We start from the raw sequence: 23,673 nt of genomic DNA on the forward strand, positions 1-23,673 counted from the left end.
CTCAGCTTATTTGCAGCCACCATCCTTACAGGCCCCTACGTCAACAACATGGACAGCGAACCACCCTACTTGCAATAGATAACGTGCAAGTAGTAAATGGCTGGAAAGTGAAACAAATTAAGAGCACTGTTAGAGAGGATACATGTATGCCTTTCCATGGACCAAATATTGTGTTACATTTTCCGTGTCCTTTAAGCACTATGCAGTACAATGACAGCGTACCGTACCATCATCATGTGTCTCTCTGTTTTTTCTCCTGTGTCGATCCCTTCGGTGGCTAACAACAGAGTCTCTGCCAGTCTCATTGTCTAGTCCATCTCGGCTACAACTGGCATTTGGGCTGTAATATATAAGCAATATAATATTATACTGATTTCATATTACAACTAATTCTGTGCACAAATGCTAATTATTACACCAGGGAAAAAACTGTGGAGTACACAGAACATTTTCATGCACACATATAATTCAGCACATGGATTTCTGTAAACACAGATTTTTGCCAACACAAGGGCTTGTTTATTAAGGAGTAGACACAAGCAATAGATAGCTCATTGGTGCATAGAATCAGGCCATACTCCATATGATTGCGCCTAATTCTGGTGCACTACAGCATAATTTTGCAACCTTGTGCCGACTGTAACTTTATCAGTGCATTCACTGCAAGGTGTACAGTGTATTACTTTACCATTTTCAAAAATACCATAGTGTCAAAGGGCAACCACTTATTACTATGATGTGCAAGATATTTTGCTTCAGACAAGACACTTTCCACTCAATAACAAGTCAGAATTCTCTAAATCTCTTACTGAAAGGATGGTGGGCGTGAATCCCCAATGCCTCCTGTTCTCTCTATAGGAAGAGGAAGGTCTGTGCGACTTTCATTGCTTTGAGATCCACCATCCGAGTGTGAGCTTTCCGCCAACACCAGCTAAAAAGGGGGGAAAAAGTGAAAGAGAAAGTAAATCAGAGGAAAAAGGATGTATATACAACATAGGATGGGGGAGAAATTGTGGGTTTATAGTTTAAGCACAGAGCTACACATACAGAGGTCGCTTGAATGTTTTAATGGCTTAAAACCAATAAATATAATAAAGTTGTCAATTTTGTACCTAGATAACAGAAAAAATACATTTTAATTTGTGTATTAACACATTCCTGTACATGCAGTTCAGTTTCAGGCATATTAATACTTGATCTTCAAGCATACAATCTATACTCTGAAGTTAAGTAAATTGACCCGCTTCACCCAATGTCTGAGTTCAAATTACTGTGCATTATCTTATACCACCTACTACAATCTCTTACAGAATGAGTACTAAATGAGAACACTTACCCAAGATACCACTCTGCCATTAAAACATGGGAGCTTTGCATTGTCATCCGAGATTTCCTCTTTAACCACCCTGAAAGACAGACGGTGATAAACTAGTTAGAGACTGAGTTTGACCTGCTCAGTTGTCATACATAGTGTTCATGTACTTATGAGTCCCAGTCCCAGGTGTAGTGTGTTTATTTATTTATCTATCTTACCCAATGTGTTGTGCAATGCAAAATTATTACTTTTGGCACACTGGGATAGGTAATTCTACTCAATAAACCTTACTGATGTGCTTATTAAAAAAAGTAGCCATATTGCTCTGAAAGGAAAACTTCATTCAAAAACTCTAATAAAACTGTGCCCTCCAGTGACCAATCTGCAAAACGGTGGAAAAATCCTTCTTAGGGTGCCCATACATGGAGAGATCCGCTCGTTTGGCGATGTCGCCAAACGAGCGGATCTCCCTCCGATATGCCCACCTTGAGGTGGGCAATATCGGCTGATCCGATCGTGGGCCCTAGGGCCCAACGATCGGATCCTAACGATGCCCAAACGGGCATAGATGCGGCCGCGATCCAACGGGATTTTCTGTCCCATCCGATCGAGATCTGGCCGACTTTCGGCCAGATCTCGATCGGTGAAGCCCGTCGGGGGGCCCCATACACGGGCCAATAAGCTGCCGTCACGGTCTGTCGGCAGCTTTTATCAGCCCGTGTATGGCCACCTTTAGCTATACCATGCAATAACTTTGTAACAAAGATCTATACAAGTACCTTTATTTAACTATGGTAGAAAAGGCATGCAGAACATGTATTACATATATTGTTTTGGTAAAATGTACATTTAAAGAATAGGGTTTTTTTTTTGTTCAGGTAAGTTTATTGACAATAAAAGCAGGGAAACAAAATCAAACAACACAAAGTTGGCATAGGCAATACAAGTCAGAATTCCACTAAACATTGTATAGTATGTTAGTTTCATTGGCATAAAGAATAGGGGTTTTTGATGTACTTTTAAAAATATATAGTGTTTTTTCTTTAACAACTCTGTTGTCATTGAAGACTCTTTCAAAATCAATAGCATAGAAAGATTTGACAGAGGATTAAAAGAACAAAAGGGGCATTAACACTGCAGTGGAGGAGCAATGTCAAGTGAAAGGAATACTCTCCAGTGACATGCTTTACTACCGAAGCATAGACAGAAAATACTCATGTACCAGTTATAGTTTCTCTCTTGTGAAGAATGCATTGTTCAGGGTTGAACAGATGCCACCTCACTTTAGGCAAATTTCACAAGGTTTCCTCAGTCACTGCTCTGGCATTAAATGTATTATTTTTTTTTTTTTTTACTATTATAAAGAAAACTTTAAGATGTATCTAGTCCGCAGAATGAATGGAAGTGAAAGCTCATCTAGAAGCTTTTAAGAAATCATAAAGCTTCTAGGTCTGCTTCAAACCCCCTTTCCCCTGTGCTTTGAATTAGGAGCAGAGTTGGTAGTGGCGTAACTTAGAACACTCAGGCCCCCCCTGGGTTGGCAAGGGCTGGGGAGGTCCTTATGGGCCCCCTCTCATTTTATGCCCCATTGCTTGTGTGGTCTGCTCTAGACTGTTGCACAAAAAGAAGGAGAAAGATTGCCAGCACGGTTTGCCTTTAAAAATAATTATTACAAAAAATGAGGTGTTAGTACCACACTTTGGCCAGAATATATAAGCTCACGTGCCACGTCAAAGCCCCCTTATTGTATGTGATTCCCACACTATTAGCATTTTAAGTTTGTAGAACATTAAAAATCGAGTCCCCCAGCAAACAGTGTGACACCACAGTGCACTTAACCTTAACTCAGGAGTTCTAGTGAGAAAGCGAGAAGCATTTAAGCCCCAGCAACATACACCTGTAAATAATTCTTCATAAGGCTGAATGGCAGCTATAGGCAAAATTTGGCTACAGTTTGTACAGGAAATACAAAAAGAAATCACCAGCACTTGGTCTAACCCATGCTGCTGCTGCTAGAAGTACCCTTGTTCCAGTGCTTTGTATAACCCACATTCAGTTGACCTGCTGCTATAAACGATAAGAAGCCAGTACACACAAAAAAGCGATAAAATAATGAGTCTTACTACTCAGTCACACTGTTTGCTGGGGGACTTGATTTTAAATGCACTACATACTTACAAAAAATGCCGACGCTAATCACACAAGGCAATTCGTTTTCCAAAGTCGCCCGAAGTTGCAGAGGAAACTTCGGGCGACTTCGGAAAACGAATCGGCACTTGTGTTTTTTCATTTTAGCCGGTGCAGAGTGAAGGAAGGCGTTTGGGGAGATTGGTCGCCGCAAAAACGAGCCGATTAGTCGCCAGGCGACCAAATCTCCCCAAAACGCCAGTGTGGCCTTACCCTAATACAAGGTTTCTTCACTGTTTTTTATCAGTGCACCCAACCAAAGTCTGGAAGGGTTATTTACAAATGCAGTGTAGTGTGCAAAGTGCAATATTTGCCATATAGGCTGCTTACATTGTTATAAGTGAGGTAGTTATGCATAAACTATACCCTATACTTTAACTTCTGCATGATCCCATAAACACAGCACAGGGCATAAAAGCCTGCACACTGGCAAACTGTTTACACTTCTCATATGACAATCTGTACACAGCACTGTCCTTTGTATTCATATTTAAGCATATTTGCTATACCATGCACAGTTTGTGTGTGTAATTAACTGTGACAGCAATATTGTGACAACAGATCTTACTTGATTTGTAATGGAACATTGAAAAGAAAACCTGGTCACGGTGGTGAGGCTAAAAGAAAAAGCAAAGTTATAAATCATAACTAAGTGCAAACAATAACAATGCTGGGGAATTCTCTCGCCATTAATTCATCAGCCTGGAGTTACTGAGCAGTGAGAACATTCTCTTGTCTAGGAAGAAATGTGTTCTTCTGTACAGATTCGTGTCTGTAGACATCTTCAATAAAACGCCTCTAAATAAATGATGCAGAGACCTGGTCAGAATTTGTAAAATCTGTTTTCTATCCCGGATCATCAACATTGAATATAATTGCTCATTTTCCTAATTTGGGCCAAGGGAGAAACAAAGAATTTGAGGTGAAAATTTTTTTATTTTGTTATGTTTGCTGTACAGAACCAAAGGGTACAGAAGTACTTATCCAGGGTCGGGCCCAGACCTGCTCCCTATGCCTCTCCCTGACATCCAGTCCTGGCCCAGGCTACCTTGCATCTTGGTCGTCGGAGGGGATTGCACCTGGGGCAGGGACTGTCAGAGTGGGTTGCATATGGGGGGGGGGTGTTGGAGGGGGGCACTGACACATCCACTTGGAGAGCCCCAGACCCCCCGTCCAAAGCTGGACTTATCTGTGAGATGTAATTTCTGCTGGAATATATTAGCATTCTGTTGTCTGTGAGAAAAACTCACATAGACTCATAAAGTATATGTCATACAAAACCCCTTGCTGTCGTGTAGTATTAAAACACAATAGGAGGCATGTGTAAGGTAATATGGAAGCTGCTGGTCAGTGACGTAACATAGAAGGGCCAGGCCCCCATTAAGATTGGTTTTGGGGAAGGTCCCCGGCTGGCAAATCATCTGCTGTAAACAAGGAAAATTAAAGCACCAGGCTGTGGAGGAGGACGTATGGTATGGATGTATGGTAGTTATGCCATTGCTGCTGGTAGGCAAACTTCATAAAACTTGCCGTTTAATAAACAGTCCAGAGCTGTAATTGAGCCTAGAAAATCTGGGCCTGTCACACAAACCTCTTCAAGGGGTTTCTGTATGTTAGTTAGATAGTTCAATTCTGCCAACACCTGGAGCACTGGGGATTGGGGACTTGGGAGTGGGACGACGTTTGAAAGAGGTGTGTGAAGGAGGCCATTTATGCCAAACTGGAACAACCCTCCCTGAACTGAGGAAGGGGCCTGCGACATACAATCCTGCCTTGACATCTTTACCACTGTGGTTTCACAAATTCACATTGTTATGTACATTGAAAAAATGAACATCTGAATCAATGAGAATCATGGTACCACTGGACTGTATTGCACTTTCACACCTTAAATGAAAAGGATCTAGGGGTTTTCGTAGATAACAAATGGCTACTAAAGCAAATAAAATTCTGTCTTGCATAAAAAAGGCCTTTAACTCAAGGGATGAAAACATAATTATGCCTCTTTATAGGTCCCAGGTAAGGCCTCATCTGGAGTATGCAGTGCAGTTTTGGACTCCAGTCCTTAAGAGGGATATAAATGAGCTGGAGAGAGTGCAGAGACTAAGTGCAACTAAACTGGTTAGAGGGACGGAAGACTTAAATTATGAGGGTTGACTGTCAAGGTTGGGGTTGTTTTCTCTGGAAAAAAGGCGCTTGCGAGGGGACATGATTACACTTTACAAGTACATTAGAGGACATTATAGACAAATGGCAGGGGACCTTTTTACCCATAAAGAGGATCACAGCACCAGAGGCCACCCCTTTAGACTAGAAGAAAAGAACTTTCATTTGAAGCAACGTAGGGGGTTCTTCACAGTGAGGACAGTGAGGTTGTGGAATGCACTGCCGGGTGATGTTGTGATGGCTGATTCAGTTAATGCCTTTAAGAGTGGCTTGGATGATTCCTTGGACCAGGCCCGGACTAACAATCTGTCAGTTCGGCAATTTCCCGAAGGGCCAATTCATTTACCTGTGGAATGGGCCGCTTCTGATTTGCGGTGACTGGGCAGGGGAAGAGAGGACTTACAGCATGCACGCCGTGCTTCTCCTTCACACACACCAAGCAGCTGTGTGTTCCTCCCTCCTCCCTCCTCCTTAGATGTCAGGGAAAGGCAAAGTCCCTCTGATTGGCCAGCAGATGGGTTGGGAGGTGTCAGAGTTCCTGTGCTGTTTCACGAAGCTCCTAGAAGAGGTAGGGGTGTCTGTGTGTGTGTTTGTGTCTCTCTGTGTTTGTGTGTGTCTCTGTGTGTGTGTGTTTGTGTCTCTCTGTGTGTGTCTCTCTGTGTTTGTGTGTCTCTCTGTGTTTGTGTGTCTTTTTGTGTGTTTGTGTCTCTCTGTGTCTCTGTGTTTGTGTGTCTCTTTGTGTGTTTGTGTCTCCATGTGTATTTCTGTGTTTGTGTGTCTCTGTGTGTGTCTGTGTGTCTCTCTGTGTTTGTGTGTCTTTTTGTGTGATTGTGTCTCTTTCTGTGTGTGTGTCTCTGTGTTTGTGTCTGTGTGTGTGTCTCTGTGTGTGTCTCTCTGTGTTTGTGTGTGTGTGTGTGTGTGTTTACATGTGGGCTGCTTTGTTTGTTTTTTGCCCGGGCTGCTATTTGCTCCCAGTCCGGCTCTGCCTTGGACAGACAATATTAAAGGCTATTGCATGGGTACCGCGGCTCCAGAGCCTCATGCAGCTCTTCATCCTGCTTGCTGCGGCTCTTGAGGCTTTGCCTGTCATGATGTCTATACAGGCCTCGCACATGCTGGCAGCTTCTTGAGTGTGCGACCACGGTAAGTTAACAGTTAGCTAATCACGGTCGCACACTGAAGAAGCCGCCAGCAGGTGCGAGGGCTGTATAGACGTCCACAAGCAAGACCGAACCAAACAAGACAATTCATCATGGTCCTTACCGCGGTCACACACTCAAGGCGAGAGGGAAGATCAGCATGGAGCTTCAGAAACAGAAGTCACATTAAACAGATGAGAACACTAGCATTTAATAGGGCTATTCAGTGTTTCATTAATCTCAAAGTAGGCCTAGACATACGCACTACACTACTGTTTGTTGTATTCTGTTGATGTAATAGTTAAAATTAAAAAAAGGTTAAAACTTTTAAAAGTTTATAAGCTGTGTCATGTTTTGCGGCTCCAGACTATTTTTCTTTAGTGGAAGAGGGGGCAAAATGGCTCTTTTGATAGTAAAGGTTGCTGACCCCTGGGCTATTGTGATACTAAACTCTATAGTTAGTATAGGTATGTTTATGTAAAAGTAGGGAGGGGTGTGTGTATGGATGCTGGGTTTTCATTTGGAGGGGTTCAACTTGATGGACTTTGTCTTTTTTCAACCCAATTTAACTATGTAACAAGTCCGAAAATCTTTTTTTCGACTGTATGAAAATATGACCAGCAGGCGATGCTGTTGCTAAAAATCCAATATATTGGCAATTAAAAAACATCTAATATCGTTATAAAAAACAAAACAATGTGTTAAATTGCTTCGAAGAGCACTCTCAGCAATTTTACATTCACTTGTTTTAAAGGTTTATGTTATTTTGGCTATTTTTTTACCAAATGCACTGCAATTCTATAGATGCTTTAGCAAATTCCTACTTTCCTAAATATTAGCTTTAAATGGGTTGATCACCTTTGAGGTAACTTTTAGTATGATGTAGTGAGTGATATTCTGAGAAAATTTTCCTTTGGTTTTCATTTTTTATTATTTGTGGTTTTTGAGTTATTTTGCTTTTTATTCAGCAGTTTGCATCTTAAGCAATCTGGTAGCTAGGGCCCACATTACCCTAGACACCATGCATTGATTTGAATGAAAGAGGAATATGAATAGGAGGCCCGAATAGAAGGATCAGTAACAAAAAGTAACAATAACAATACATTTGTAGCCTTAGACATTTGTTTTTTAGAAGGGGTCAGCGATGCCCGTTCGAAAGCTGCAAAGAGCGAGAAGACAAAGGCAAATAACTACAAAACTGTAAAAAAAATAAATATTGAAAAACTGTTGAAAAGTTGCTTATAACTGGCAGTTCTATAACATAATAAAAGTTACCCTAAAGGTGAACCACCCCTTTAACCTAACTAATTTGTGTGCATCACTGCTGCCACCTTGTCATTTTTAAACTAAAGTGTATTCTGTTGGCACTTAAATGGTTAAAGGACCATGACACTGCTTTATGTTTGCTTCTCTTAAGATAATAGAAAAATGTGGTACATTGCATTGTCTTCACCTGCAGGTAAAGTCATTTTTACTTGACATGAAGCCCACGTTAATCATTTACAGAACTGCCTTGACCCCACTTGCACTATTTACTTGTATTTATGTAAGCGAGTTATTCCTTTATGAAATACTGACACTGGCAAATCATTTTCAATTGGGGTCAGTTTTTTCCCGCCTTTATTCTATGCCGCCGTCAACACATTTAAAAATAGATACTTCTTATTGGATATTAGGGATGCACCGAATCCAGGATTCGGTTCGGCCAAGATTCTGCCTTTTTCAGCAGGTTTCGGATTCGGCCAAATCCTTGTGCCTGGCCGAACCGAATCCGAATCCTATTTTGCATATGTAAATTGTGGGGAAGGCGGGATTTCACATGACTTTTTGTTACAAAACAAGGAAGTAAACCAATTTTTCCCACTTTTTCATTTCCCGCCCCTAATTTGCATATGCAAATTAGGATTCAGATTCAGTTCGGTATTCGGCCGAATCTTCCAAGATGGAATCAGGGATTCGGCAGAATCCAAAATGGGGGATTCGGTGCATCCCTACTGCATATAGATAATTTGAGGCTGATGGTGAAAGAAATAATATATATATATAATATATATATATAATAATATATATATATATAAAACATTATCCCTGGCATGCCAGAAACAGTTCATAATGTATAGTTAAAAGTATAATGTCAGTTACCAAATTCATTTTAAAATATAGTAAAAAAAATCCACTCTTAATCGAGTGTAGTTTGAGCTTTAGTTGGGCCACACTAAGGGGCACATTTACTTAGCTCTAGTGAAGGAATAGAATAAAAAATACTTTGAATCTCAAAGTATATTTTTGGCTACTTCGACCATCGAATTGGCTACTTCGACCTTCGACTACAACTTCGAATCGAACGATTCAAACTAAAAATCGTTTGGCTATTTGACCATTCGATAGTCGAAGTACTGTCTCTTTAAAAAAAACTTCGACCACCTACTTCGCCACCTTAAACCTACTGGGCATCAATGTTAGCCTATGGGGAAGGTCCCCTCGATATTCGACTGCCGTAGGTAAATCCTTTGACTTCGAATATCGAAGTGGAAGGATTTACCGCAATTAGTTTGATTGAACGATCGAAAGAAAAATCATTTGATCGAACGATGAAATCCTTCGAATTGAACGAAAAAAATCATTCAAATTAAAAGTTTTTTTTATTATATTCCTTCACTCGAACTAAGTAAATGTGTCCCTTCGACTTCGATATTCAAAGTCGAAGGATTTTACTTCGACGGTCAAATATGAAAAAGAGGATTTCTTACTTAGGGTCGAATATGAAATTGAGATTGGGTTAATTAACCCTCGATATTCGACCCTAAGTAAATGTGCCCCTAACAGTCTGGAAAACATTCTGTATTTTCCCTTTAAATCTTACAGTCTCCTATGAAACGTATCTTGTACTCTCCAAACCAAATATTTTTAGTGGAAGAAATCCTCTTTGTCATTAACCAGCCATTGTCTTTCATAATCTGCTTCTCAGAAGGCAAATATAAACTAAACCCTTCTGTCTCTGTCCAACATGAGTCATTTCTCCTCTAAACACTGAGTAACCGCAGGTCATACCAACAAACACCGTTGCTGAACTCTGCTGTGCCTCTCACTGTATCAATAAATTATCAGTTCCACGCACACAACCACACCACTTAGAATAAAAGAATAGAAAGAGAAATCTTCGCAGCACAGCGCGGCAAAGATTTTTGACCACATCCATTTTATGGTCACACCCCCTAATTACCATGCCCACTCTTCAAAATTTGGCAGGTTATGGAATGTTTGAACACATCTGTGGTGGTTTTTAGGGTCATGTTTTAGATGTTATTGCAGTTTTGCTAATGAAGATGAATTGTCCTGCAAGTCACAGACCTGCTTTTCTTAAATTGTTACAAATGTATCTAAGTGCACCTGACATGGATTCTGGGCTCTCTGCCAAAAGCCAATTAAGTTTTAGAAACTTTGTAGCTTCTTTCTGGCTGTTCAGTGCAGGAGATCAAAGAGAAAGTCAGGACATTACAGTAAAAATCTGGGACTGTGGGTTGAGCTGTCAAAATCGGGACTGTCCTGTGAAAATCAGGACAATTGGGAGGTATGCACAACCAGGCACATTATTTTTGTGGCACCTTGCATTTTACCTTGTTGGGTTTAAGAATCTAATAGGAATCATAAGACTAAGCTGATTCTCAGTAACTTATCTAATACGCATATCCTTTTCTAAACTTCACCATTTAGTTCACCTTCAAATGTGTTATAGAATTGACAATTCTTTGAACTTTATTGGACGTCATTTTTTAATTTATTTTTCATAGTTTTTAAAAGGTTTGCCTTCTTCTTCTTCTGATTCTTTTCAGCTTTCAAATGGGGCTCACTGATCCTGACAGCCAATTACTATCGACCTGTGAGGCTACAATTTTATTGTCATTGTTACCTTTTATTAAGTGCCTTTCTATTCAACCTTTCCACTCTCTCATTCAAACCACTACCTGGTTGCTAGGGCAATTTGAACCCTAGCAACAGTATAGCTGCTGAAATTCTAAACTGGTGAGCTGCTTAGCAAAAATCTAAATAGTTCAAACACCTCAAATAATAAAAAAAAACTAATAATATCACTCTCTACATTATTGTAAAAGTAACCTCTCAAAGAATTTATTAATAACTCAATTTCATAGAGTGCTTATCTATATATCTATCTATGTATAGTTCTTTGCAGTTGTACTTATCCAGATTATATCTGAAATATCTGTGGTGCCTTTAAGTTATGAACCAAAGGAACCAATTTCTTGAGGAACTGCACCCTTACAGGAATTTTCTTTATAAGTCTTATCTGTACATTCCTGTGGCATAAATAAGTAGTACGCTGGCACGGAGAAGCACCAATAAATGTCATTGAAATGCAGCTTTGCTGCCAAATTATTCAGGGATTGGTTTTATATTAATATTATTTACAACTTTGCTCATGTGCCAAATCAGCAGAATGGGTATATTTATACTTTCTTTAGCTGGGAGCATGTAGGGAAAACCCGGGGACTCAGTTATCAAACCACAAGCTTTTATTTCTACACCTTTCTGAGCTTCAGAAATTATAAAGGCAAATCACTGTTTAAAAAAAAAAAGGCCTTGCTGTACCGAGTCCGCACCTTTGGTTAGTATTTAGCTAACAGATGCCATGCCCACGATGGAGCAAGATAAAAACAAACATTTCACAAAAATGTAACATAAACTTAATTTACCATTTGCTCTAAACATCATAAGGGTGATTATGACTGCACGTGCAATGCATAAACTGCAACTTTGAAAACAAACCCCAAGGATTTTAACCACAATCCAGTGGTTATTTTCCATAATTCCAGCATAACGGTGTATATGACAGTGATTTGTGTCTGATGTGTCACACGCTTTTTGACAAATGGGATTCAATTGTGCATGAAATTTTTCATAGTTGATATTGCATTGTTTTCTCAATTACTCATCTCCTATTGATGTAGCCCATTGTGGGAACCCAAGAGGAGTGGGACAGACACAGAGCATCTCTGGAAACAAGTATCTGCTGCATTTCGTCACTTTTAATAACTGTGTCCATTTTTTTTGTAAATGAGCCCTTAATTGTCATAAATTTTAGCTCAACATTTTGCATCGTATTGCATCATCTCCTTGAAAATACTGTAACAGAGCTTACAATCAGTAATTAGGGTGTTAGACCCATAATAGCAAAAGCTCTCTGCATAAAATATTTGGTGGCTACCATCTTCTCCCACATCGGATCCCAGAATAATTCACCACACATCGCTAGGCATCACAGTGTAAAAAACGGTGTAAAAATGGCGTAATTTTTTAACATTTTTTTGTTTGAGCAACTTCCAACAGAACTTACTTATAACGGTCTGAAGTAGTGAAAATAACAGCCGTTCGCAATAGCATAAAATATCACACACTCTAATAAGTTCGCCATTCATTTTACACAACTTTTTACACTTTTTTTTCGGCGTATATTTCATTATAATACACAAAAGTCATGAATATCTTGTAAATTATATCCTTATAAACGGTGAGTTCTGATGTCATCAGTTATAAACGGTGAGTTCTGATGTCATTTCTGTCACATGACTCACTAAAATGTGTGTATTATAATAAATAAAGTACCCCCAGTTGTAAAATATGATGATATTAGAAGTTACCTCGGAGTTCCATGACCTGTATAAAAACACTCGGCCTTCGGCCTCATGTTTTTATATGGTCATGAAACTCCTCTGTAACTTATAATATCCTTATATTTTACAAGAGGGGGTACTTTATTCACTTTTTACACAGCATCGTATATACTGTGTGCCTATGCCTCGCAGTTTATATCCTTTGAACTTTGGGTTCTGATCTCTGAAACCATGTGACAGAAGCCAGACGATTAACAGACCAAGAAGAGAACTGGCTTCTGTTTTCATTTTGCAAAAATAGTTTTTGTAAAGCAGTCCCTTATAAACATGAAATATAGGCCAAAATTATATACATGAATAGACTTGATATATAAGTACAAACCTATTAAACTTGTATAGAAACCTGTGTAAGATCTTATTTAGTTTTACTAGCTATACTGGTTTCTATGCAATGTTACTAGACTTTTCTCCAGTGTTTATTCATGGTTTTCAGCCTTTAACATAGTAACATAGTAATTACCGTATATACTCGCGTATAAGCCGAGTTTTTCAGCACCCAAAATGTGCTGAAAAACTCGACCTCGGCTTATACGCGGGTCATACCGTAGCCAATCCCTCACCGGCCGCAGATACGCTCCTTCCGCGGCCCCAACACACCTCCCTCTCCCATAGCGCAGGACTGTCTGTGTGATCGCCGCCCGGAGCAGGTCCAGGAGCTCCGGGCGGCGCGTCCTTCCCTGCCGGCGTTCGCTCTCAAAATGCTCCTGGACCTGCTCCGGGCGGCGATCGTTACAGTGTTAGAGTTTACAAGGTAATGAATGGAGCCTGTGACATCAGCAATACAGTCACTCTTGTTAAGGCTGCAGAAGATTCTGCATTGTGTCAGTTGTGCGTTGCATGGTGTCGGGCCATCCATTCTTTAATAGCTTAATGAAAAACTCAACATCAGAAAATGTTTATGGATCAGCATGGAACTGATGGAAGGAGCGTATCTGCTCCTGGACCTGCACTGGACCTGCACAGACAGTCCTGCGCTATGGGAGAGGGAGGTGTGTTGGGGCCGCGGAAGGAGCGTACGGTACGGTACCTTTTTTCTGCTTTCCTAGGTGCAGCACCTCATTGATCTTCTGAGCAGCCATGACAGGTGGGAGGTCACAGGGAAAACAAGTGGCAATTGTCCAGCTAATAGTTCTGACTCTTTTAAATCGTTTTAGATAGATTTCTATGCCATAAAACATGATTACACATTTACACATTCACATTTTGAAATCTGACATGGGGCCCCTAGGCTTATACACGAGTCAATACATTTTTCCAGTTTTCTTAGGTAAATTAGGTACCTCGGCTTATACACGGGTCGGCTTATACACGAGTATATACGGTAAGGTTGAAAAAAGACACATGTTCATCAAGTTCAACTTTTTAAATCTATATATAACCTACCTAACTGCTAGTTTATCCACAAGAAGGCAAAAAAAGACCATTTGAAGCCTCTCCAATTTGCCTCAACTTTACATCTAGTTTTTTTAAAATCATTCTTGAGGACTTCACCACCTCCTCTAACTTTGTCATTGGTGCCTTTCTGTACCAAGACCGCTGGGTCTTCCCTAGCCCCCTCCCAATAACCTGACATTTAAGTAATTTCAAATGTCCTTAAACATTAAGGGGCAGATTTATCAAGGGTCGAAGTGAAATCGAGGGAACTTTCGCAGATAAAAAATTCGAAATTCAAAGTAATTTTTGGATACTTCGACCATCGAATAGGCTACTAGGACTTCGACCTTCAATTCGAAGTAAAATCGTTCGACTATTCGACCATTCGATAATCGAAGTACTGTCTCTTTAAAAAAACTTTGACTTCAATACTTCGCCAACTTAAACCTGCCGAAGTGCTATGTTAGTCTACGGAGTCTACGGAGCATATTTCTAAGTTTTTTGTATTCGAAGGAAAATCGTACGATCGTACGATAAAATTGTTTGAATTGTACGATTCGAAGTACGATCGGAGTACGACCATAGTTCAAACGGAATACGATCGTACGATGCAAAAAATCCTACGAATTCGACTTTGAATTTCATAGTATTCAATTCGATGTATTTTCCACTTCGAAATTCGACCCATGATAAATGTGCCCCTTAATAAAACTAATAGGATTGTTTTGCATCTAATAAAGATTAAAGTGGACCTGTCATCCAGACACAAAAATCTGTATAATAAAAGTCCCTTTCAAAGTAAACATGAAATCCAATTTTATTTATTATTAAAGTATTCAAAGCTGTTGTAAGATCATTTAAAAATCTCAGCTGTCAATCAAATATTGTCTGCCCCTCCTCTATGCCTTAGGCATAGAGGCGGGGCAGACAATTACTTTCACTTTCCATTCAGCACTTCCTAGATGTCACTGCTCTCCCCACATCCCCCCTTCACTGTTTAATTGTGTAGCCAGGGCAAGGGGATGGACATCAGGTCCCCCATTCTGGTGCACAAACAAGATTCTGAGATGATGCAAGGCTTGTCTTAATAACAGTGTCCACAATATGGCTCCTGCCTGCTTGCTATAATTGTGAGTTCCCAGACTGAAGGAAACAAGATTCAAATAATTTATACAGTGTAATTAAAGTTCATTTTGCTTGACTAATGTGATAAAATAGGATTCTGAATATTTTTTTTGGGTGACCAGTGCCCTTTAATTATATATTAGTTGGGATCAAGTACAAAGGTGTTTTATTATTACAAAAAAAAAGAAAGTCAATTTTAAAAATGAATTATTTGATTAAAGGAGGAAGTAAGGTGAAATCAATGGGGTGTGGCAAGAGTTAGGAGGGATTCTTTTTCTGCTTCTTCTTTCTTCGCACATGCGGGCAAGCGCAGTAGAGTATTCAAATACAATAACAGTGAGGTGCCTAACAAGATTTCACCTTTACTTCTCCTTTAAAATGGAGTCTATGTTAGACTGCATTCCTGTAATTCTTAACTTTCTGGATAACGTTTCCCGATAACGGATCCCAGACCTATGTTTACAATATGTTATATATTTTTTCCATTCATTTACTCCCGGTTAAAAATGTCTCTTCATATTCTGAGAACAGTCAAACTATTAATATATAAGCAGTATCTGTGAGTACATTTGTATCATTGTGTACATATTTTACACAAAAGAACCACTGGAATAGATGTTCAAAAAACAGCAGGGAACCATCAAAGGAGCCTGAACAGCGGATTATGAAGAGCTTCAGCAGAAAGGATGGATTAAAAGGGAAGTACAGTTTCCCCTGTGCTTTAGAGTAAGCGTCACGGTTTATTTATAATCTCTGCTAAAGCTCTTGTGAGGAATTTGGATGAGTTGGAAAAATTGGCAAGTAAACGGCAGATGACTTTCAGTGTAGATAAATATAACATTGGAAGTTTCAGGATAAAATAAAAACTATTTAAAATTAACAGAATCTACCATGGAAAAGGACCAATTATTAGTAGTGTACAATTGACTAAACAATTCAATCCTGCATCAGCCAGTAGTGTTGCATGACAATAAAATATTGCCTTCTATAACTTCTACTGAAGAATATTAATTTAAATGCAAAATACAAAGTCACACTTTAAAAAAATAAATAAAAATATCAAAAAAAATCTCAGGAGGGTAGAAATTGCCCACTGTTCATGGAAAGAATTAATTGTGCATGTGCTGTCCTTCTGCATGGTTTGGCTGCATTATGTAAATATCATAAATTAACATTTTCTCGCAGTGGAGGGATTTGTAAGACGACTAGTTTACACCAAGGAGCAGCAGGCTCTCGGGGAATACATTTCATAACAGGAGCTGCAGAGATGTTTTTATTAATCTTTTTCCACAGCTCTGACAGTATGGAGGATTTGTCAAGGAAATTACTATTCTAACTTCACTAAAATTCTACAAGCAACAAGGGAAAAAATAAGAGCAGATTTATAAATCGTATCTCCTTAAATAAGTTTAAGGAAATACAAACACATCTCTATGCAATTTCCCCCAATGCATTTCAGGGGTTGTTCACCTTTGAGTTAACTTTTAGTATGGAGTAGAGAGTGATTTTCCGTGACAATTTGCAATTGGTTTTCATTTTCTACGATTTGTAGTTTTTGAGTTATTTAGCTTTTTACTCAGCAGCTCTCCAGCTTGAAATTTCTGTAATCTGGTCGCTAGGGTTCAAATTACCCTAGCAACCAAGCATTGATTTAAATAAGAGACTCGAATATTAAAAGGAGAGGGCCTAACTAGACAGATAAGTAATAAAAAGTAGCCATTACAATACATTTGTAGCCTTACAGAGCATTCATTTTTTAGATGGGGTCAGTGACCCCTCATTTGAAAGATGGAAATAGTCAGAAGAAGAAGGCAAATCATTTTAAAACAATAAAAAAAAATAATGAAAACCAATTAAGAAGTTGCTTAGAAGTAGCCATTCTATAACATAGTAAAAGTTAAATTAAAGGTGAACCCTTTAATGGTCTTCAGACCTCAGCCCCCCTTTCCATGTGGTTGTGCGGTGATTGGGGTACAGTAATATGCTACATTTAGCTTGACATGGCATAGAGATTCTGTTCTTTCATCTATGAGTTAATAAAATTACACTTTATCCCAAAATGTGCAACATTTTGAGTCTGAAAAGCAATTTCAGCAATCTGGTTTCTAGGGTCCAAATTACCCTAGCAACTATTCACTGATTTGAATAAGAGACTGGACTATGAATAGGTGAGGGCCTGAATAGAAAGATGAGTAATAAAAAGTAGCAATACCAATAAATCTGTAGCCTTACAGAGAATTTGTTTTTAAGATTGGGTCAGTGACCCCCATTTGAAAGCTGGAAAGAAAAAGGCAAATATTTCAAAAACTATTTACAAAAAATACTGAAAGCCAATTGAAAAGTTGATTAGAATTAGTCTATAACGTACTAAGTGGCACATTTATCAAAGGTTGAGTGTTATTGAATTGTTTTTTTTACCTCAAATGAATTTGAATGACCTCGAAACTTGAATAGTATCTTATTTAAGAAAAAACTTGAACGTCTGAAACCATTACCTACCAGAGAACTAGAATGAACTTTTTTTCTCCGAAAAATCTCAAATGACAGGAAGGCTATTAACATCTTAAAATGGGTCACTGGACCTCTAGATGAACTCGGCCGATTATGGTGGCGTACTATCGAATTTGAGTAGTTCCCAGGGTCAAGGTATGATAAATCTCGTTTTCGAATTTGAGTTTGGATTATTCTCAGCTTGAATTTGTGAGTTTTGACCAAAAAACCAAATTGAAAATTCGAATTTACCACTCAAACCTTAATAAATTTGCCCCACTAAAAGTTAACTTTTGAGAATGAGACAATGATAATACAGTAATTAGCGATCTGCATATCCATAACATGGATAATGTCGATATAATGCAACCACGGCACCCATATTAATTTATACTCCATATGAGTTACAATAAGGCCTTCTGACCTGCTGTCACTAAAATGTTACCATTATCCCTTAGGTTTGGTTTTATATATATATATATATATATATATATATATATATATATATATATATATATATATATATATATATTAGGATACAAATATATATTTATTTGTATCCTAATAAATCATTTGGAGAAAAGAAGATTCGGTGTGCGCGCTATAGTGATGTGTGGGCCGACCCGAGGCCCGCGGGACCCGAGGGTCGGGCTGGTTCGTGCCGACTCCTGCTCTCCCTGTCCGCGACCTAGTACCGCCGGCTTCTGGCTTCCGGCGCCAGAATTTATAGACTTCCGCCTGCCCTGCCCCACCCCTTTTGTGATGTCACTGTGGGGCGGGCGCGGGTCTATAAATAAAGGGTAGCAGCGTGCCCGGGTCGGTTGCGGGTAGGGAGTGGGTGGGTTCGGGTCAGGTGCGGATCGAGAAATTCACTAGCGTGCTACTCTCTGTTCCTGTACATTGTTCAACTACAGCACAGCACCCGATACTAATCGACTACCAGACAGCGTGTGCGGACCCTGGTAACATACTTGTGTTGTAAAAAAAAACAACAATGATTAAAATGATAGAGAAAATGTCAAATCTGAAGAGAGTGAATAGGTCTGACTGAAGAGAAAGTCATAAATAGGGCAAAGGCTTGTAGGCAGGACTTGCAGGAAGACTTGCCTGCAAATGCACTCAAACACAAAAATCCAGATTGTTGGAAGTGGATATCCCTGGATATGCAAACTCTAGCAATGCTATGCCACAATTTTCCATGCTTTGTTTCAGATGCACAAGGAAAAAGAGGGTCTTAGAAGCTCAGCAGACATGTCCCATGCATAACACCATCTGTTACTTTCACGCCTCGCTTAGAATGGATGGGGGCTCAGCATTTGGTAACTACTACAGTTCACAAGATAAATCGCTGGGGAAAAGGCTTCATAGATGAGAGCCATATGCATCACACTATAATTCTATTGAACCATCGAGGAAACATAGTATTACATTACCAAACCCCAGGAGCATCCCCTAAGTCAGGACACATGCTGTTGATAAACTATTAATGACACATATTGTAGTTTATTTTACTTGCTACAAAAAAAAACATTTCTTTAGTATTACTGACAAATCACATTATTGCTTTCAGGCACAAAGCAAGATTATCACCTCCATTATGCCAGTGCTGCCTACTTTTCCTTTTACTAGTGTGAATAGCCTCTATTTTTAATCCTTCCCCCCTTGGAGGGCAACATTAAGGGGCAAATTCATCAAGGGTCGAATTTCGAGGGGTTAAATCCCTCGAAATTCGACTGGGGAATAGAACCGAATAGAATCGAATAGGCAATTCGGGCGAATTTACGCGCTGGCGAATAGTCGAATGGGCGAATATTCACCAGGCGAATAGGCGCTCGATCGAATATTCGCTCGAAGGATTTTCATTCGATCGAATGCCTTTTTATTCGATCAAAAACTTGGAAAACAAGTCTATGGGACTTTCCCATAGGCTTTTAAAGCAATTCGGTAGGTTTAAGGTGGCGAAGTAGGCAGTCGAAGTATTTTTAAAAGAGACAGTACTTCGACTATCGAATGGGCGAATAGTCGCAGCGTTTTTGCGCTCGATCCAGTACTTCGACTATCGAATGGGCGAATAGTCGCAGCGTTTTTGCGCTCGATCTATTCGAATCATTCTACTCAGGCGAATTTACGCCAATTCGATAGTCGAGGAGCACAAAAATTTGAAGTTTTTTTACTTCAAATCCTTCACTCGAAGTTAGTGAATCGGCCCCTAAGTAAAAAGTTCCAAACAATTAAAGCCTAAAGTCACATGCTAGATGCCTGTACAAGTAAGGGACCTCTTATCCAGAATATTGGGGACCTGGGATTTTCCGCTTAACAGATTTTTCTGTAATTAGGATTGTAATACCTTAAGGGCAGGGGCTTTATTGGGTTTACCCGCAGAAACCTGCGGTACCCTGCGGGTTACGGGTAGAGGTTCCAGGTGCGGGTAAAGATGCGGGTCGGCAGTTCTGCGGGTTTGCGAGTTAGCCCGCGGTTCTTCCCAATAGCGATATTTATTCCTTTTTTCTGGTCACGTCTACTTCCGCTGACGTCACTTCCAGTTTATAATGACAGCACTTCCTGTTTTACTCCTTTTTTTCGGATCATGTCTACTTCCGATGCTGTCACTTCCGGTTTACAATGACAGCACTTCCTGATTCTTGATGGTCAGCGGGTCTGGGTTGCGGATAAGGTACTTGTGGGTCGGGTAGCAGTTCCAAGCGGGTAAGAATGCGGGTTGCAGATTGCAGGTTGTGTGTATGGGTCGGGTACGGGTCCCAAAAAATGGAGCCGTGCAGGACTCTAGACTTAGGGCAGGGGCACACGGACAGATTTGGGGAGATTTAGTCCCCTGTACCCGAACTGCCTTCCCCCTGCCTTCCACCTGATATAATGAGAAAACGCCAGCTCAACAGCACTCGCGGTGCTTCGATTTCTGAAGTCGCCTGAAGTTGCCGCACTAGAAAACTTTGGGCAACTGCGGAAATTTGAAGTGCCGCAAGTGCATTGGCACAGACGATTTTTCATTTTAGCAGGTAGAAGGCAGTTCAGGGAGATTGTCACCCCAAAGAAGAGGCAACTAAATCTCTACGAATCTGCCCGTGTGCCCCTGCCCTAAAAATTCTTCTACTAAAAATATTGTTTTTTTTACAGTGAAAAAGGAAACCATTGTAAACATTTGAATTATTTAGATAAAATGGAGTCTATTGAAGCTTTCTGGACAACAGGTTTCTGGCTAACGGATCCCATACCTGTATACTACATGACAATATACCTAAACAGTGAGGGGGCTTAATCCTAGAGCCACAAGCCAAACATGCCATATGTATCTAGAACTGCATCATGCTACTAATGACTTCTGAGATTAATTTCACTTGCTCCTTGCAACTCACACACACTTGGCCTGGTTGCAGGCACATGGGGCGAAGTGATAATGCTAGGGACAAGTTACCTCTCGCAGGGACATCACTAATTTACTAACGGGCGCAGGCACCAATTCAGAGACAGGCACTAGCTGTCATTCGCACTCTATCGCCAGGTGAAAATTAGCTCTGGCGAATTGACGTTACTCCGCAAATTCACTAAAATGCAGATTTTGCCAGACTTGCCTTCGCCAACTCAGACCAGGCGAAGTGCAATGGAGTAGATAGATCTTCCTCAATCATCTGTCACTTAATAATATTCTGAGTGGAAAATGCATCAAAGTTCAAAAAACGCTGGCGACTTCCTTTTTTCAGAGTGATAGGCTGCAAAAGTCCTTAAAAAGTCCTTAAAAAAATCGGGTTCCTCCATACATTTTCTAACATATGGAACATTAATTTTACAGTGGGCTCATGTGTAGGGCATTATAACAACCCTATTGTCTTTATTAAGGTTCCCTGGAGATGCGTAATAAACTGTCAGGGGCGATCCTGGCCCCTCTGCCGTCTGAGGCAGCTTGGTGTTGCTACCGCCCCCCCTCCTCGGTGCGCTCACCTTTTTGGTCCAGGGGAAGGGGTCCACGAGGGCGACGGAGAAGGCCAGGACGCTAGCGCAGAGAGCATAATTGCACTCTATGCGCTTGAAGTACGTGGAGTGGCATTTTTGCCGCCCCTGGTACCTAGTGGGGCGCTGCCGTCTGAGGCGAGTTGCACAAGTATTTGCTGCAACATATAACATAAAGAAGTCCATACAACTTTAAATTTCCTGCCATATGCAAATTAACCAGAGCGCAAGATCTCTAGTGAATTTTTGCTAGGCAGAAATGAACGCTAGCGTATCTTCGCTTCGAAATGCTCGCATTACCGAAGTACCGATAACTAATAATCGCCAGCGTTTAATGCCCGGGGTGAAACTGGGCTCTGGCGACCTTTTGCCGGTTAGTAAATCTTGCCCCATGAAGTGGATTTCAGAGAGAATATTATTCACAGGAATATGAATAAAATGCAAACACAGAAAGAGATTATATCTTTATTCAGAGTTGCAATACATACATAATGCTCCTAAATAAAACATGTTATGTTTGCGTCCATTAGATTGTAAGCTCTGGCGATTAGGGCCCTCTGATACTATTTTTTTACTCTGTTACATTTGTTTGTTAATTTTTCATAAGCAAACCCAGTCCTATCACCCGTCGACGCGCAGCACGGTCCTGCGCAACTTCCTGCTGAAGCGTGTGCATGCATGCGCCGGATTAGCGTTTTATTCAATGCGGCTGGGCGGCATGCCACCCCCACAGTCTTGCCGCCCTAGGACCGGGCCTTTGTGGCCTCGCCACAAATCCGGGCCTGTTCGTAAGGACCCCTGCTTATTATAAATTAATGTACAGCGCTGCATAATTTGCTCGCACCAGATCTGGATTAAGACTAAAGGGTTTACTTTACCTTTGGCAAGAAACAGAAAGAAAGAAACAGAAATGGCCAATGAGCACTCCATTAACCCCAGACTTGTCAGTAAGATCGCTGCAGAAGTGGACATAAAAACTTCATTAACTCCAGCCCTCGCAGTAAGATCAATAAGTCAGGGTCACACATTCCTGTCACTTACAATTATTTGCAGCCAGATGAGATAACTAGAGAATAGTATGGATAGTTTTGCTCAGCTTAGGTGTAGCCTTGGTCCTGCAGCCTGTTCTCACTCCCTCCTAGACCTAGTCAGACAGTTACACATATTTTGCAGCCAGATGAGATGGGAATCAACAGTTTTTTTCTCAGCTCAGCTGTCACAGCTTAGTAGGTAGCCTTGGAGGGACAGTGGCACTGTGCAGTGGATAGGGTTGCCACCTGTCTGGATTTCACCCGGACAGCCTGGTTTTTGGAAGGTCTGCCCAGGTGAAAATTAGGAAATCGAGACAGGAAATTGAAGCAGCAGCAAAGTCATTAAAAGAAGGCGACTGGTAGGATTCTCCACCATAGCCATGGAGGGAGCCTCTCAGATTGGCATTACCATTATAAAGAGCAGCCACTTTTGCTTCTCATTATCTATGTCATCTCTAACATGCTAAAATCCCACATACGTTGTTTCTTTATGACGTAAATTCTTTAGAACGTTTTTGCCACGACAACTGCATGGGGTAAACACACTGGTGAACTTTCACAGAGAAAATACATCATGAGAAAAATAGCCATATTTCTCCCACAGTGGAGAAATGTGAGATGTGTTCTGAAGCTATGTCTGACTAATTGAGGTGAACTTTGGCAGAGTTAGACGCAGATCAAATCACAGTTCAAAAGGTATAAAATAGGAACAGAGTAACAAGACTAAAGGACACTAAGCTGCTCGCTGTGAGAGAAGGGAAAATCACATAAAGAAAGATGCTGGAGGAGAGGGGAAGATACTGCAGATGGAGAATAAGAAAAATGAAGAAGATCTACAGGACTGATTTAAGTGAAGTGTGCAAAGTGCATTTTGTTTTTAGTTTGTCGCAGGACAGTCCAACTTTTGACAACTCAACTCACAGTCCCGGAATGTTACTGAAATTTCCCGACTTTCTCTTTGATCGACTGCACTGAACAGCCAGAAAAAGAGATAAAGTTTCTAAAACGTAATTGGCTTTTGGCAAAGAGCCCAGAATACGTGGCAGGTCCACTTAGATACGTTTGTAACGATTTAAGATAAGCAAAGAAACAATTGTAACAATTTAAGATAAGCAGGTCTCTTGGTGAATCTGCGACTTGCAGTTTAAGGGGCAATTCATCTTCATTAGCAAAACTGTAATAACACATAA

The 23,673-nt window shown here is 40.3% G+C and overlaps 1 protein-coding gene across 5 annotated transcripts in view; it reads right to left on the reverse strand.

Annotated features, from left to right (window-relative positions):
- The window catches only part of LOC108697641 (segment polarity protein dishevelled homolog DVL-1), a 72,921-nt gene that overhangs the window by 40,541 nt on the left and 8,707 nt on the right, over positions 1 to 23,673 (reverse strand). For all 5 annotated transcript variants that reach the window (XM_041571437.1, XM_041571436.1, XM_018227885.2 and 2 more), the window contains exons 2-4: positions 1,337 to 1,406; positions 810 to 931; positions 228 to 340 (exon numbers count right to left, since the gene is read on the reverse strand). In XM_041571437.1, coding sequence (XP_041427371.1) covers positions 228 to 340; positions 810 to 931; positions 1,337 to 1,406 — 305 coding nt within the window. The remainder of the gene's footprint in view (positions 1 to 227; positions 341 to 809; positions 932 to 1,336; positions 1,407 to 23,673) is intronic.

This window comes from Xenopus laevis, chromosome 7S (assembly GCF_017654675.1).
Source record: "Xenopus laevis strain J_2021 chromosome 7S, Xenopus_laevis_v10.1, whole genome shotgun sequence".
In the NCBI taxonomy this organism is placed as follows: domain Eukaryota; kingdom Metazoa; phylum Chordata; class Amphibia; order Anura; family Pipidae; genus Xenopus; species Xenopus laevis.